Here is a 13,869-nt window from a genome sequence, read left to right as displayed (position 1 = left end):
AAATATGATGTTAATCATAGAATTGCATCCCCTTATCACCCTCAGTCTAGTGGTCAAGTAGAATTGAGTAATAGAGAACTCAAATTAATTTTGCAAAAGACTGTTAATAGGTCCAGAAAGAATTGGTCCAAGAAACTTGATGATGCATTATGGGCCTATAGAACTGCATATAAAAATCCTATGGGTATGTCTCTGTATAAAATGGTCTATGGAAAAGCATGTCACTTACCTCTCGAACTAGAACACAAGGCTTATTGGGCTATTAAAGAACTAAATTATGATTTTAAACTTGTCGGTGAGAAGAGGTTATTTGATATTAACTCAATGGATGAATGGAGAACCCAAGCCTACGAAAATGCCAAGTTGTTTAAAGAAAAAGTTAAAAGGGACATGCTAAAAAATTAGTAGTCATGTGAATTTGGTATTCGTTTGATATTTTGATGAGATGTATGTTGTCTCTCCTCTAGTAGTGTTATGTGAACGTCGACTACATGACACTTCACCATTGTTTGCGCCTAAAGGAAGGCATTCGGAAGTAATAAGTAGATGATGGGTTGCTAGAGTGACAGAAGCTTAAACCCTAGTTTATGTGTTGCTTCGTAAGGGGCTGATTTGGATCCATATGTTTCATGCTATGGTTAGGTTTAACTTAATACTTTTGTTGTATTTGCGGATGCTTGCAATAGAGGTTAATCATAAGTGGGATGTTTGTCCAAGTAAGGGCAGCACCCAAGCACCGGTCCACCCACATACCAAATTATCAAAGTACCGAACGCGAATCATATGAGCGTGATGAAAACTAGCTTGACGATATTCCCATGTGTCCTCGGGGGCGCTTTACATCATATAAGAGTTTGTCCAGGCTTGTCCTTTGCTACAAAAAGGATTGGGCCACCTTGCTGCACCTTATTTACTTTTGTTACTTGTTGCTCATTACAAATTATCTTATCACAAAACTATCTGTTACCACTTATTTCAGTACTTGCAGAGAATACCTTGCTGGAAACCGCTTATCATTTCCTTCTGCTCCTCGTTGGGTTCGACACTCTTACTTATCGATTCTGTTAGCTACAGTTTAACTCCCCAGAAGGTTTCAATATGAGTGTTTTAGGATTTTTAAGGATTCAAATTAGAGATGATCTTAAGCGGTTAGCTACGCTTCACGTGGAGTGGCGTTCGTCATATGCTTTGTTGCGATTGGAACCATCCCCCTTTGGTAAGTTTTTTGCCATCATCCATGGTTTCGGGATAACCTTTATATATATTTCATCGCTCCATATTATATATGCTCTCGGCGATATTAAGCCATACCCTAACCTTTGAAACCGTTTCCCTATAACGCTTCACGAGAGAGAGAGAGAGAGTGAGAGTGAGAGAAAGAGAAGCTAAGGCGATGCTCCTAACCTTAGCCGCCTTCCCCTCTCGTCGTGAGGGTGCGGTGTCAGTCAAAGCCCACATGGTGTGGACAATGGGTGGGAGGTCCGTTTTAGGGGCGGCTTTCCTGGGAATGTCTTGGAGGTCTTAGAGGGTTGCTGTGGTCGGAGAAGGATATGCGGGCTCGAGTGGAGGCCTTCGCCAGGCGATGCTTGATGGCGGCGTTGGTGAAGCTGGTACCCCCGACCTCCACCCACCCCTTCTCCGCCAGAGTCTGCGATGCATCAGACACGATTTGTGGCCTCAAGTTCGGGGGGAGTCGATCTGGAGGGGGCGGCAACTTGAGTGGAGGGAGGAGCCCAGGGCATCCCTCGGAGCGCGAGAGAGAAGCCCCGTCACCACCACTAGCACCGGCAACCAGCAGTCTTGGATCTGGATCTGCAGGGGAGTTCGGACGGAGGGCAGGAATGGGGGGGGGGGGGGGGGGGGCCGGGGGGGGGGGGGGGAATGGGGGGGGGGGGGGCGGGGGCCGGGGGGGGATCGGGGGAGGGGGGGGGTGGTGGGTGGAGAGGAGGCCATGGTCACGGGTGGAGCTCGGGGGGTGAGCTAGGCCGCAGCCGCGGTGGCGGCGGCGGCGGTGACGAAGTCGCAGCTAGCTTCGATGCGGGAGCTCTCAACCCACCGCTGCTTCTATAAGTTTTTGTGTTTCAAAATGTTAGATCCACCAAAACAAAGGCCCGAAGGCGCATCGAACTATGTCCACGATGCGCCACCGTAATAACAAGGAATACAGGACTTGCTTAGGGGTCTGAGGTAACATGCGCCAGCATGCATGTTGGGAGGCCATCCTAGACGTGGTGCACGCGGCGGCAGAGTGAAGCGTGAGATCGATCGGGTGGCCGTTGGGCGGCGTCGCCATTGAAGTTTCCAACCTGACGAACCAGAGCAGTAACTTAATTTGCAAGGCCCCATTCTACCAAAAAAGGAACAAGAAAACGGAGAAAGAATTGAAGTCCCCCATTGGCCGACAAATAGCCGTACGCCCGTGCCTTCCTGCTGCCACGTACTTCAACTGTTGCCAAGCAGTGCACACGCAGCAGTTCTCGCAGCATCCCCATTCCCACCGCGTCACAGACCCATCGCAGCCTCGATCTTTCGCCGCCCTGCGCTTCGCGAAGCTCCGGCCATCTCAGACTCTCAGTATCTCACCGTCACGGCGCCACGGCTCACGACCACCTTAATCCTTCTACCCAACATATGCATGCGTGTAGCCGGTGCATTTTACATGCTCAATCGATCAAGATCTACACCATTCCTCGTCAACTTCCTTTAGTTGAAGGTCACATCTTCTCTCCCATCACTGGTCAAGTCTTCTCGCCAACTATACACTAATACCAGCAGGTTACAGTAGATGCCGATACTATATTACGGCAGATCACATTGGCACTGCACGTCCTGACGTCCGGCACTATATATGGCGGCAGTGAAGTGCAGCCTCGTCCCCATGCACGCTCTGCTGCGCCTGCGTGCGTGCTGGCACCATGGGCCGTCTTGAATTGCACTGCCGAGTGCTGACTGTGCGCTGCTGCTGCATGAATCACGAGCTCCCACGCTGCTATGCTTCCACCTGTCAAATTTTCATTTATCGTCGCTCTTCCCCTGTCTCTCTATCTACAGTGGTAGATTGCTCTGCCCTGGATTTGGCTCAGACATTTAATGTTCAGAATCAATTCAACCAATACCATATCTACACGATCTCCATATGTGTTTATATTTACTCCCTCCGCTGTATATTAGAATTTTATAAAATCAAACTTCATAAAGTTTGACCATATTTATATGAAAAAAACATCAACATCTACCATGCTAAAGCTATACAATATCAAAATTTAAGTCATGACACGTCTGTTGATATTAATATCACATTCTGAATGTTAGTATTTTTCTCTATAAAGCTAATCAAATTTTACGAGGCTCAACTTCAAACAAATCTCATATGCGAACTAAAAAGTAAAAATGATCGAAGGGAGTACCATGCCAAATCGATTCGCTCCTCTTGGCGGGCATGTTTAGATAGATGGAAGGCCCCGTGATAGTCTGTTTGTTGCCGTGTGTTCGAGAAAATTGTACGAGTACTATTTATTACTATTATATGGTATCATGATTTAATACTTAATTTTGTTTATTTAATTTTATGTCATCTTAAAATTGCCTAGTTCGCATGCATGATAATAGTTATGATAGGTAATCTAATACATATTTTCAAGTTGTGATATTCCAAAACAAATCGGACCAAATTCCTGTCTTCAAGGCGCGATCTCCACCAGCGTTTACATTTACTAATCCAAATCGGTACGCAAAGACCAAAACCGTAAAGCCCTAAGATCTCCACCTTTATATTGAGCCAAACTTCAACCACGGCCACAACATGGAGAAGTGCTCGTCCAACGCCACTGCCACCATGCCACTAGTGAACGCCGGCGCACCGGCGCTTGCAATGCTAGCCGCAACGGCTGCCACCATCGTGCTCCTTCTCGCGTTCCTGCGGCGCCAGAGCAGCAAGACCACCGTGCCCAAGCGCGCCGGGCTGCCACCGGGGCCCGCGGGGCTGCCGGTGCTGGGCAACATGCACCAGATGCTCGCGAACAAGCCCGTCTTCCGGTGGCTGCACCGCCTGCTGGAGCACGCCGGCGGGGAGATCGTGCGCGTGCGCCTCGGCCCCGTGCACGTCGTCGTCGTGGCCTGCCCAGCGATGGCCCGCGAGGTGCTGCGCAAGAACGACGCTGTGTTCGCGGACCGGCCGGTCACGTTCGCGGCCGAGTCCTTCAGCGTGGGCTACCGCAGCGCCAGCATCTCCCCCTACGGCGACCAGTGGAGGAAGATGCGGCGCGTCCTCACCGCCGAGGTCCTCTCCCCGGCCACCGAGCACCGCCTCCGCGGCGCCCGTGAGGAGGAGGCCGACCACATGCTGCGGTGGGTGCACGCCCAGGTCCAGTGCAATGCCGGCGGCGTCGTCGACGTGCGCCACGTTGCCAGGCACTTCTGCGGCAACCTCATCCGGAGGCTCACCCTGGGGCGGCGGCATTTCCGCGACAGCCAGCCGGACGGCGTCGGGGCGCCAGGGCCCGACGAAGAGGAGCACGTGGACGCGCTGTTCTCGGTGCTCGGCTACCTCGACGCGTTCGCCGTGTCCGACTACTTCCCGGCGCTGGTCGGCCTCGACCTGGACAGCCACGAGAAGGTCGTCAGGGGCGTGATGAGGACGCTGAACCGGCTGCACGACCCGGTGATCGAGGAACGGGTGGAGGAGTGGCGCCTGCTGCGGAAAGCCGGCGAGCGGCGCGACGTTGCCGACTTCCTCGACGTGCTCGCCTCGCTTGACGGCGCGGGCGGGCGGCCTCTCCTCACCGTGGAAGAGATCAAGGCACAGACCATTGTAAGTTATTCATTGCGTTTATTATTCTAGTAGTAGTATACTTTCATTCATATACTTATATAAAAAGACGATGATCAAAGTCATGTGTAGGAGACCTTGCAGATGTTTTTTTTTTGAACTTGTGACAACTTTTTAAAAAGTCTGAAAAAGTGTATGGCGTACATAATAACTGGTAGTACCTAGTAGTATCATGTTACAATTATTTGAATGAAACTTCATAACACAAATCGAGAAAAGGAATAGGCAAATTCGATTTTGAATGTACCAACGTTAAGTTGGGCTTTAAATTTGGCCTTTTATCGCTACCCATTCCAGATTTGGCATATATGTGAATGTTTCCTCACAATTATAAGTACAAAACGAAGCTGGATACACCATATAATTAGTATACATGAGGCAATGGCAAAGATATACTCCCTCCGATCCATCTTACATATCACTCAAACGGGTGTATCTCGCACTGAAATATGCCTAGATACATCCATTTGGGCGACAAATAATATGGATCAGAGGAAGTACTGACAAGTTGCTTTTTGTCTTTGTACGAAGGGAAGCCGGGTAAACCTGATTTTTCCCGCAAAAAAAGGGTAAATCTTATTTGTGGTGATCATTTTTCTTCCTTTCTCCACTTTTGTCGTTTTCATTGTATCCCAGTTTGTGATTAAAAAAATCCCCATTATTTATTTTTACTTCACATATTAATTTTGACTTATGTTTAATTTCCTATTGTTTGATTATGTTTATACAAAGTATCAACATTCACAATACCAATTCAGTATCATCAGATACATAATAAAAAATGTTTTCATAGTTGATTTATTTGATATTTTAAAATTTATTATTTGACACATCTTGATTACAATTAATGTACATTTAATCAAACATTTAATAATTTTCTTTAAGAAAAAATAATAAACAAAGTAAAAAAATAAAATAAGATGGTACTTCATCCGGTTTTACTAGTCCTCCTCATACTTTTTGTCAAAATTTGATCATTGATTTAATTATCAAAATGTAAGTTATACTGTATATCATAAAATTTGTATCAATTGATTCGTATTTTAAAGAAGTTCCGAATAGTATTATAATTAATACGTAAAACTTATATTTTATTAGTTAAATTTATGATTAAAATTTGACTTCAAATACAAGAGAGAATAATAGACCCAGGCAAGGACAATAGATTTCTCCTAGGTTTCATTTGCGAAACCATATAAGTTTAAATCATTATTAATGTTTTGCATCCTCAGGCCCTACAAAAGGCCACTGCCCGACCTTTTATGTTTTCTGCAGCAGCTAGAAAAATTTCCCATTTGCCATGGTTATTTACTTATTTTCCACCCTTCTCCCAACCACAATTGTAGTGGACCCAGAGTAATGGGATATAAAACTTTCTGTTCTCACGTGCCTAATCGGTCAGCTGACTCCGGACATGTCCGCACGGCAGCCATTGCTGAGACAGCAGAGACCGATGGACTGACTTTTATTGCATGCATGCATGCAGGATATCATGATTGCTAGCGTGGACAACCCGTCAAACGCGGTGGAGTGGGCGCTGGCGGAGATGATGAACAAGCCGGAGCTGATGCGGAAGGCGATGGAGGAGCTGGACGCCGTCGTCGGCCGGGACCGGCTGGTCCAGGAGCCCGACCTCCGCAGCCTCAACTACCTCAAGGCCTGCATCCGGGAGGCCTTCCGCCTCCACCCGTACCACCCGCTCAACCCGCCCCGCGTCGCCATGGCCGACACCACCGTCGCCGGGTACTCGGTCCCCAGGGGCAGCCAGGTCGTCCTGAGCCGCGTCGCCCTCGGGCGGAACCCCAGGGTGTGGGCCGACCCGCTCGAGTTCCGGCCGGAGCGGCACCTGTCCGGCGACGACGCTGCCGTGGCGCTCAGCGAGCCGGAGCTGCGGTTCGTGTCCTTCAGCACCGGGAGGCGCGGCTGCCCCGGGATCGCGCTGGGCACCCTCTTCACCGTCATGCTGTTCGCGCGGCTCCTGCAGGGGTTCAACTGGAGCTTGCCGCCCGGCGTGGACGGAGTCGAGCTGCGCGAGGCGGAGGGTAGCCTCGTGCTGGCGGAGCCGTTGCGCCTGCAGGCCAGGCCGCGGCTGCCGGCGCATCTCTACGGGCCTCAGTAAGACTGTTCGTTGCGACAGCTATAAAAGGAAGGGGAAATCCATAGTGCAGCTGCTGTATGTGCCCGCGGGCGTACGTGTCTGAGCCCCGGTATATGCAGTCAACGTGTGTGTGGGGAACAAGTAAAATCGTGCGTTCCTTTTTTTTAGGTTTGTATGTATCGAATAAAGTGGCTGTGTGACGAACCCAGCTGTCCGTGAACCGATGGTGACCTGGACCATATCGTAAGGCTTTTTTTTTTGAGTAAACCATATCGTAAGGCTATGTACATTGTACCATATACAAAGGCCATGGACAATATAATGAAGTGCTTAGAGAGATGCTTTAAAATAACGGAAATGATAAAGGCCGAACGGTCAGATTTCTGGCATCTCGGCTCGAACGCCCTCTCTGTTGTTACTCGTTAGATCATCTCCAGCCGTTCGGCTCCCAGGCGCTAAAAAAGGACGGTCTGGAAGCGAACCGGCACTAGTTCGGCCCCTGGGGCGACCTAGCGCTCAGTCACGCCCCCAGGCGTCGCTCCCAGGACGCGAAAAATCCGAACTTGGTAATTCCCGCTCACAAAAGACGCCACAAGTCAGTCTATATACTGCCCCGTTACTCGAGTTTGTAACTCTTGTTTCTTAAAAAAAAAGACGCCACAAGTCGGGCGATCGCAAGCCACAATTCGGCGTACAAAAAATAGAGCGGCAGAAGTTCACGTGCGCATCACTCGGCGGGCTATGCCCCAGGTGTCGGCGGAGTTGGTGTGCACGGGCTTGGCGGTGTCGGAGCAGCCTCTGCGCTGGGCGGCGTCGGCGCGGCTTCGGTGGTGCTGAGCGTCGTGGATGCGTCGTCACGCGGGCTTGGCGGCGGCGGCATGTGCGTCGGCGTCGGCGGCCTTGTCGAGGGAAGCTGCTTCAGGATGAGGCCGCGCTCCGCCAAGTACCACGCCTTGACCGCCTCGTCGGTGCTCTGAAGCATGTCCGCCCCGCCCAGCAGGAAACCAGGTCGGTGTTTCTCTTCTTCGCAGCGACGTTCGTCCGGAGCAGGTCGAGCTTGACGGCGCTGCTTGACATCAACGCCGGCCACCGCACCTCGATCTTCTCTTCACGAAGGACTGCCCGGGCCTGCGCATCGGCGAGACAGTGCTCGATGGACTCCTGCACTCGAGCGGTGGCCGTGTCGGCGTATTTCCCCTTCTTGACAACTTTGTTGCCATCCGGCGGCCCTTCCGATGCGCCAGGAGTCGGCGCGTCCGGCTTGTAGGTCTCCTTGGCCTTGTCGAGGGTGCGCCGGACTTCCGCCCACTTCTCGCACTTGTCAATGCGCTTGTAGACGTGGAGGTATTTGAATTCGGCGTCGCTGTTGCTCTGCCGGTACAGGGTGAACATGCGCAACAACTGCGCGGAGGGACAAACAGTTGGCGCGCGTATACGGCGAAGAGAAGCGGGAGGCCGGCGTGGCATACCTGATCCTCGACGCTGGCGCCGATCTCTGGGCAAGCCGTGACCTCCTCGACGACCCCATGCCATTTGTTGCACGCCCCCTAGATACGCCCCCAATGGTTCGCCATCGCCTTGGAGCTGCGCTGCATGTAGACGTCTTTGAAGTAGGGGTCGACGAGCTTGCGCTCGTCGAACTCGGCCTTGATGCGGTCCCAGTACGTGTCGACGCTTTGATTCGTGCCGGTCGTCGGGTCGAGGCAGACGACTTTCCATGCTTCGGTGAGGCATTCCTCCTCCTTGGACGCCCACTTGATGCGCGGCTCGCCTGTCCTGGCCGCCCGCTTCTTCTTGCGCCCCTTCGCCGTCGCAGGCGTCGGCTCCTCCTCCTCCTCCTCCTCGTCCTCCTCCTCCTGCTCGTCCTCACCGTAGACGTAGCCGAGCTTGCCGTCCATGCCGCCACTGAATCCACCACCTCGTCCTGGGTGACGAACCCGGGAGATGCGGCGGCCGCGGCCGAACCTGTCACGATGATGTCGTCCATGTCGGCCTCGGTCTCGTCGGTGTCGCCGAGGTGCGAGAAGGGCAGCGGGCCACGTCGTAGCGGGGGCGTCGGGGAGGAAGCGTAGGCGGGCGGCGAGTAGTTGTATGAAGGGTACCGCACGCCGGCGAAGGCGGGAGAGGGCGTGCGCTGGACCGGGTATCCATGGGGAAGGTGACGTTTGGGTTGAACCCACCGTGCGCGTCACCGTCGGTGTAGCCCGGCGAGGGCGATCCCCATGGTTGCGGAGAGCCGGCGCCTTGCTGATCCCAGGGCGCGTACTGGGCGTGGCTTTCGGGTGGATTCATCATCCCCGCGCGAGCCGCCTCGGCCTCGATTTGGTCCGCCGAGGCAGCCGCAGCCGCGCGCGCCACGTTATCGCGGGCCTTTTTGGCGATGGCCCTGTTCCGCCGGTCGGCGGTGACGGCCTCCCGCCGCTGAACTTCCGCCCTCCACTCGGCGTTTGACATGACCGGTGGCTTGATCGGCGGCGCCCTCGGCTTCCTCTGCTTTGGCTGGCGGCCGGCTGGGAGGGAGGCGAGCAGGAGGGAGATTGGCGGGAGGAAGGAAGAGTACGGGAGGGAAGTGAGGAAAATGCGGGAAGAAACGGTGGGAAGAGGCGCTCGCCTCGCCGACAGGGCGGACTCACGCGCCCTTTTCGCTTGTGTCGGCGCCCCAGGCGCTCCTAGAAAGCCGGGTTCGGCCTGGGTCCGCCGGCACTAATTTCGCCCTGAGCCGGCGAAAAACGGTCTTCTGAAAACGCGACTGGACCGTTTTTCGACACCGGCATGGTAAAATCGTCTTGGAAGGACTTGTTGGAGGTGCGGCTAGAGATACTCTTAGATGCGTTGCATCAATCTTAAGGCGCAAAGCCACGTCAGCCACAGCGGTCGTTCGGATGTTTGGGTTCTGGCTCGAACGTTCCTAGTACTTCCTAGTAGCTATTCTGGGTCCTCGCCTGAACGTTTCTACTACTTTTTTTGTTTCTTTTTAATCTGCATATAAGATATGTTTATAGTCCAGTTTTATAAAATTTGACTAACTTTATATTAAAAATGTCATTACTCACAAGATGAAATCAAAATTATGAGATGCACCATTTAATGTATTTTTATACTATATAGTTTTAGTATCATAGATGATTATCTTTTTATATAAATTTGGTCAAACTTTGTGTACTATAACTTTAACCAAATTTTATACGCGGAATAAAAAGAAACGGAGAGAGTACTTCCTAGTACTGCCTCCGTCCTAAAATTTTTGTCTTAAATAGTGTGTGCATCTAGACAAATATAAGGCAAGAATTTTGGGACGAAGGGAGTACTACTATTCTTTCCTCGCTCGCTCACTCCCCCTCACTTTGGGAAAATATCTAGTGCACTGAGCCATCTTGTGCTACCTGTGCATCAAGTTAATAAAATCAATTTATGAATGTCAAATAATTTTGAACAAAAAGTATGTTGTACTAGCAACAAGAATCTGTCATACTAAACAATTTGAGATCCAAATTGAAAACACGGGAATGGAAAACAAAAAAAGGACAATTTCACCGGTGATATAGAAAATGGGTTGGATTCAATAGGTACTATTCACAGTATGATTTGTCTTTTTTGTTTCTAACTATTTACGTTGAATTTGAATCTAAAATTTTGTACTATGATAGATATGTGTCATATTTACACCCTCACAAAATTTCATGATTTTTCAATGTTTATAAAGTGGGATACGAAGATCAGTCCACCGATAGCACCAAATTCACCGTTGCACCAGATAGGTTCCCACTTCGCATATCTTCTCGTTGACCCCGACGGAGCAAGTGAGAGCAGAGAGAGAGGATCCCGGCAACGTGGTCGCGAGATTGCCGGCGTCCTCGCCGGCAACCGCGAGCGGCGCATAGCATCTCAGAGCAGAGGAGCTCGGAAGGGAATCATCCGGCGATGCAGCAGGGGCTGCCGGTGGTGCACGGAATCAGGCCGAAGGCCGATGACGCGATGGGAGAAGGGACGGCATTCAGGAGAGAGACGGAGGCTCGCTGGCCAAGGTCGGCATCAGCACCAACACGTTCGCCTGGGAGTGCGGCGAGCAGCAACAAGCTCGATGGAGATGGGCGGCGTGCAGGGAGAATCGGAGGCTGACCACCAGCACGCTCGCCGGGGAGTTCGGCGAGCAGCAACCCGCAACCAGCAGGCTCACTGGGTGGCGCTGCACATCCTGCGCTGGGGCAGCGAGGCCTCGTCCTCACCGTAGGAGGAGGCGGGGGGATCAAGCCGGAGCATGATTCGCTGGCAACCGGATCCAGCAGGCATACGGAAAACCTCGCCGGCAGCTGTTCTGGCCGGGCATTTGGCTGGCCCATATGGTTCTGGCGACCATGCCTCCGAGCAATTCGCCAGGGCAGGGAGGAGCACCTGTCGTGTTCACCGCCGACGACAAGACGGGCGTCTCCAAGTCTGGGACAGCTCAAGCGACGGCCACATGTTTGTGGGATTCATCCATTTCCTTTGCACTATGAGGCTGATAACCCCGCGCCCTTTTTTCGCTGCATCTGCTTATTTGCATGTCTAATCTCATTGCTGTTAGGAACTAGGAATAGCCATTTTTTTTGGGAGTGCCTAAAACTCATCTAGCTGAGATATAATTTGGTCTCATTTTTTTTTCCCTAGAATCATTTGATCTCATTCATCCTATATGGATTGCTGGACTTCTTTTTGATTGTTGCTGTCCCGTCTATCAGCGGGCTTTGATCAAAAATTATTTGGGCTTGTATAGAAAGCGAAGAGGAAAATAAGAGAAAACATTTTGGACTCGATCGTATCTGCCACGTTGTTATTGTCTGTTCCACGTACGTCCGTCCCTCGGCTGCATGTCTGGCTCGTACATGTGAGCTGGGTGTGACGAGACGTTGAGTGGAGTGAGTTTTGTTGTGTGCGTGTGTCTTCATGCGTCTTCTCCGCGTTGTATTTTCCTCTTTTCGTGTCCCGGCCGGCTGCATGTACATGCTTTCAAACGGGCACGCATGTACATACATAAAACACGCCATGTATATACGTATACTACACCTTCTTTTTTTAGTAGTACAAATATTTAAGAACAAGAAAATGCTTGCAAATTGCATGTTTAGTGGTGCACATGCAATTGATCCCGATAACTCCCGCTTGATCCAGTTGCAGTCACTTTGTGCTCATGCAGTTGCAGTCACTTTGTGCTCGTGCAGTTGCAGTCGGGTTAGAACACTTGTAATTGCATGTCTAGTGATGTACATGCAACTGGCCTCGACAACACTTCTCCTAGCCCAAGTTGCAGTCACTTTGTGCCCTGTGCAGTTGCAGTCGGGTTACAACACTTGTAGTTGCATGTCTAGTGGTGGACATGCAATTGGCCTCGACAACTTCTTTCCCGACCCCAGTTGCAGTGTTTTCTGCCCCCCCCTGCAGTTGCAGTCGGGTAACAACGCTTGAAGCTGTAGTCGGGTTACAACACTTGCAGTTGCATGTCTAATGATGGACATGCAACTATCCCGACAACTCCTCTCCGGACCCCAGTTGCAGTTGCTTTGTGCCCCGTGCAGTTGCAGTCGGATTACAACACTTGTAGTTACATTTCTAATACGACATGCAACTGGCCCGACAAGTTCCCCTCCCAACCCCAGTTGCAATTGCTTTGTGCCGGTGCAATTGCAATCGGGTTACATCGCTTGTAGTTGCATGTCTAGTGGTAGACATGTAACTGGCCCCTGTCCCACCGACACCCTATTTTTCAATCTAAATTTCATTAATGTGTTGGCACGATGATTCTGTTAAAATAACAACAACAACAACAACAACAACAACAACAATAGTAATAATAATAATAATAATAATAATAATAAGAGGAAAATTTTGTAAAAATAAACCTAACCAATCCATTTGCAATCTTGGGTACCAAATGAATATTATATTTAAAATAAAATGAATATAATAAAAATAAGAAAAGAGTGAAACAAAATTCTATTAAATATAGTGAAATAAGAAAAGAAACAAAAAACAAAAACAAAAACAGCAATTAATCATGAGAAAAAAAGTTTAAAAAAGTCCTTACAAAGAGTTTACCCCCTGAAAGCTACAGTAACCAAATGACAAAACATGCAAAAGGCTACACAGCGTTCACATCCTTCAATCCCCATCTTTCTTTTTTGGTCGGGAAAAAGGAAAACAAAAAGCCCACATAGCCCAGCTCGGGCAAATAAGCAAGCAAAAAGCCTGGGTAAAGTTCACGCACATGAGCTGCTCCTCATACGGGACGAGCAGTGCACGCTCGCATCGGTCAGAAAAACGAATCGCGCTGCGTTTGATCCGACGGCCACAAAAGCGAATGAGACCAAAGAAAAAAGCATTCGAATGAGTTTTAGCAAATCCGTTTTTTTCTTAACTGAATGCGTGAATGGTTGCACTTGTTCACTATGCAGGTACATCAATCAATTTTCACTCAAATGGAGCACACAACTTATAGAACGGATGGAAAATTATGATGTGTTTCCCATGGTGACTTAAGTTGTTTTTGCTATGGCATCTTCATTTTTCGTCGCTACAGAGTCTAAATTTTTGACCCATGGCAATTAGTAATGCTTTTCATGTTTAGTCATATGGCAAGCTTTTTTTTTCTAAACCATGTCAACCTGGTAAATTATTCATGCCATTGTGCTTTTAAATTTTGCCATGGGAAATTGATGCTGGACACACATGCATGGTATTTTGAAAATTTCCATGGCAAAATTGCTTTTTCGGATAATTTGTGACCCCTAATTATGAATAGTTTTAAAAAGTTGCCATGGTAAATTATGAACTTCAACCTTTTTGTCATACAATCATGGAAATTTAATTACATTGCTAAGGCAAATTCTTCACTTTTTTGCTATGGCAAAATGTACCTTTTATTTTCACCATGGCAAATTTCCATTAGTTACGATGGCAAAATTAACTT

The 13,869-nt window shown here is 49.8% G+C and overlaps 1 protein-coding gene across 1 annotated transcript; it reads left to right on the top strand.

Annotated features, from left to right (window-relative positions):
* The first annotated feature begins 3,802 nt into the window (after window positions 1-3,802).
* On the top strand, window positions 3,803-7,252 carry LOC125556280 (tyrosine N-monooxygenase-like). Its single transcript, XM_048719049.1, has 2 exons — window positions 3,803-4,810; window positions 6,315-7,252. The coding sequence occupies exons 1-2, from the start codon at window positions 3,803-3,805 to the stop codon at window positions 6,945-6,947; spliced, it is 1,641 nt and encodes a 546-aa protein (XP_048575006.1). The 3' UTR covers window positions 6,948-7,252.
* The last annotated feature ends 6,617 nt before the right edge of the window (window positions 7,253-13,869 follow it).

The sequence above is a fragment of the Triticum urartu genome, chromosome 5 (genome assembly GCF_003073215.2).
Source record: "Triticum urartu cultivar G1812 chromosome 5, Tu2.1, whole genome shotgun sequence".
NCBI classification, from domain to species: Eukaryota; Viridiplantae; Streptophyta; class Magnoliopsida; order Poales; family Poaceae; genus Triticum; species Triticum urartu.
Note: the sequence above shows the minus strand (reverse complement) of the source record. Positions and strands in the feature narration are given on the sequence as shown.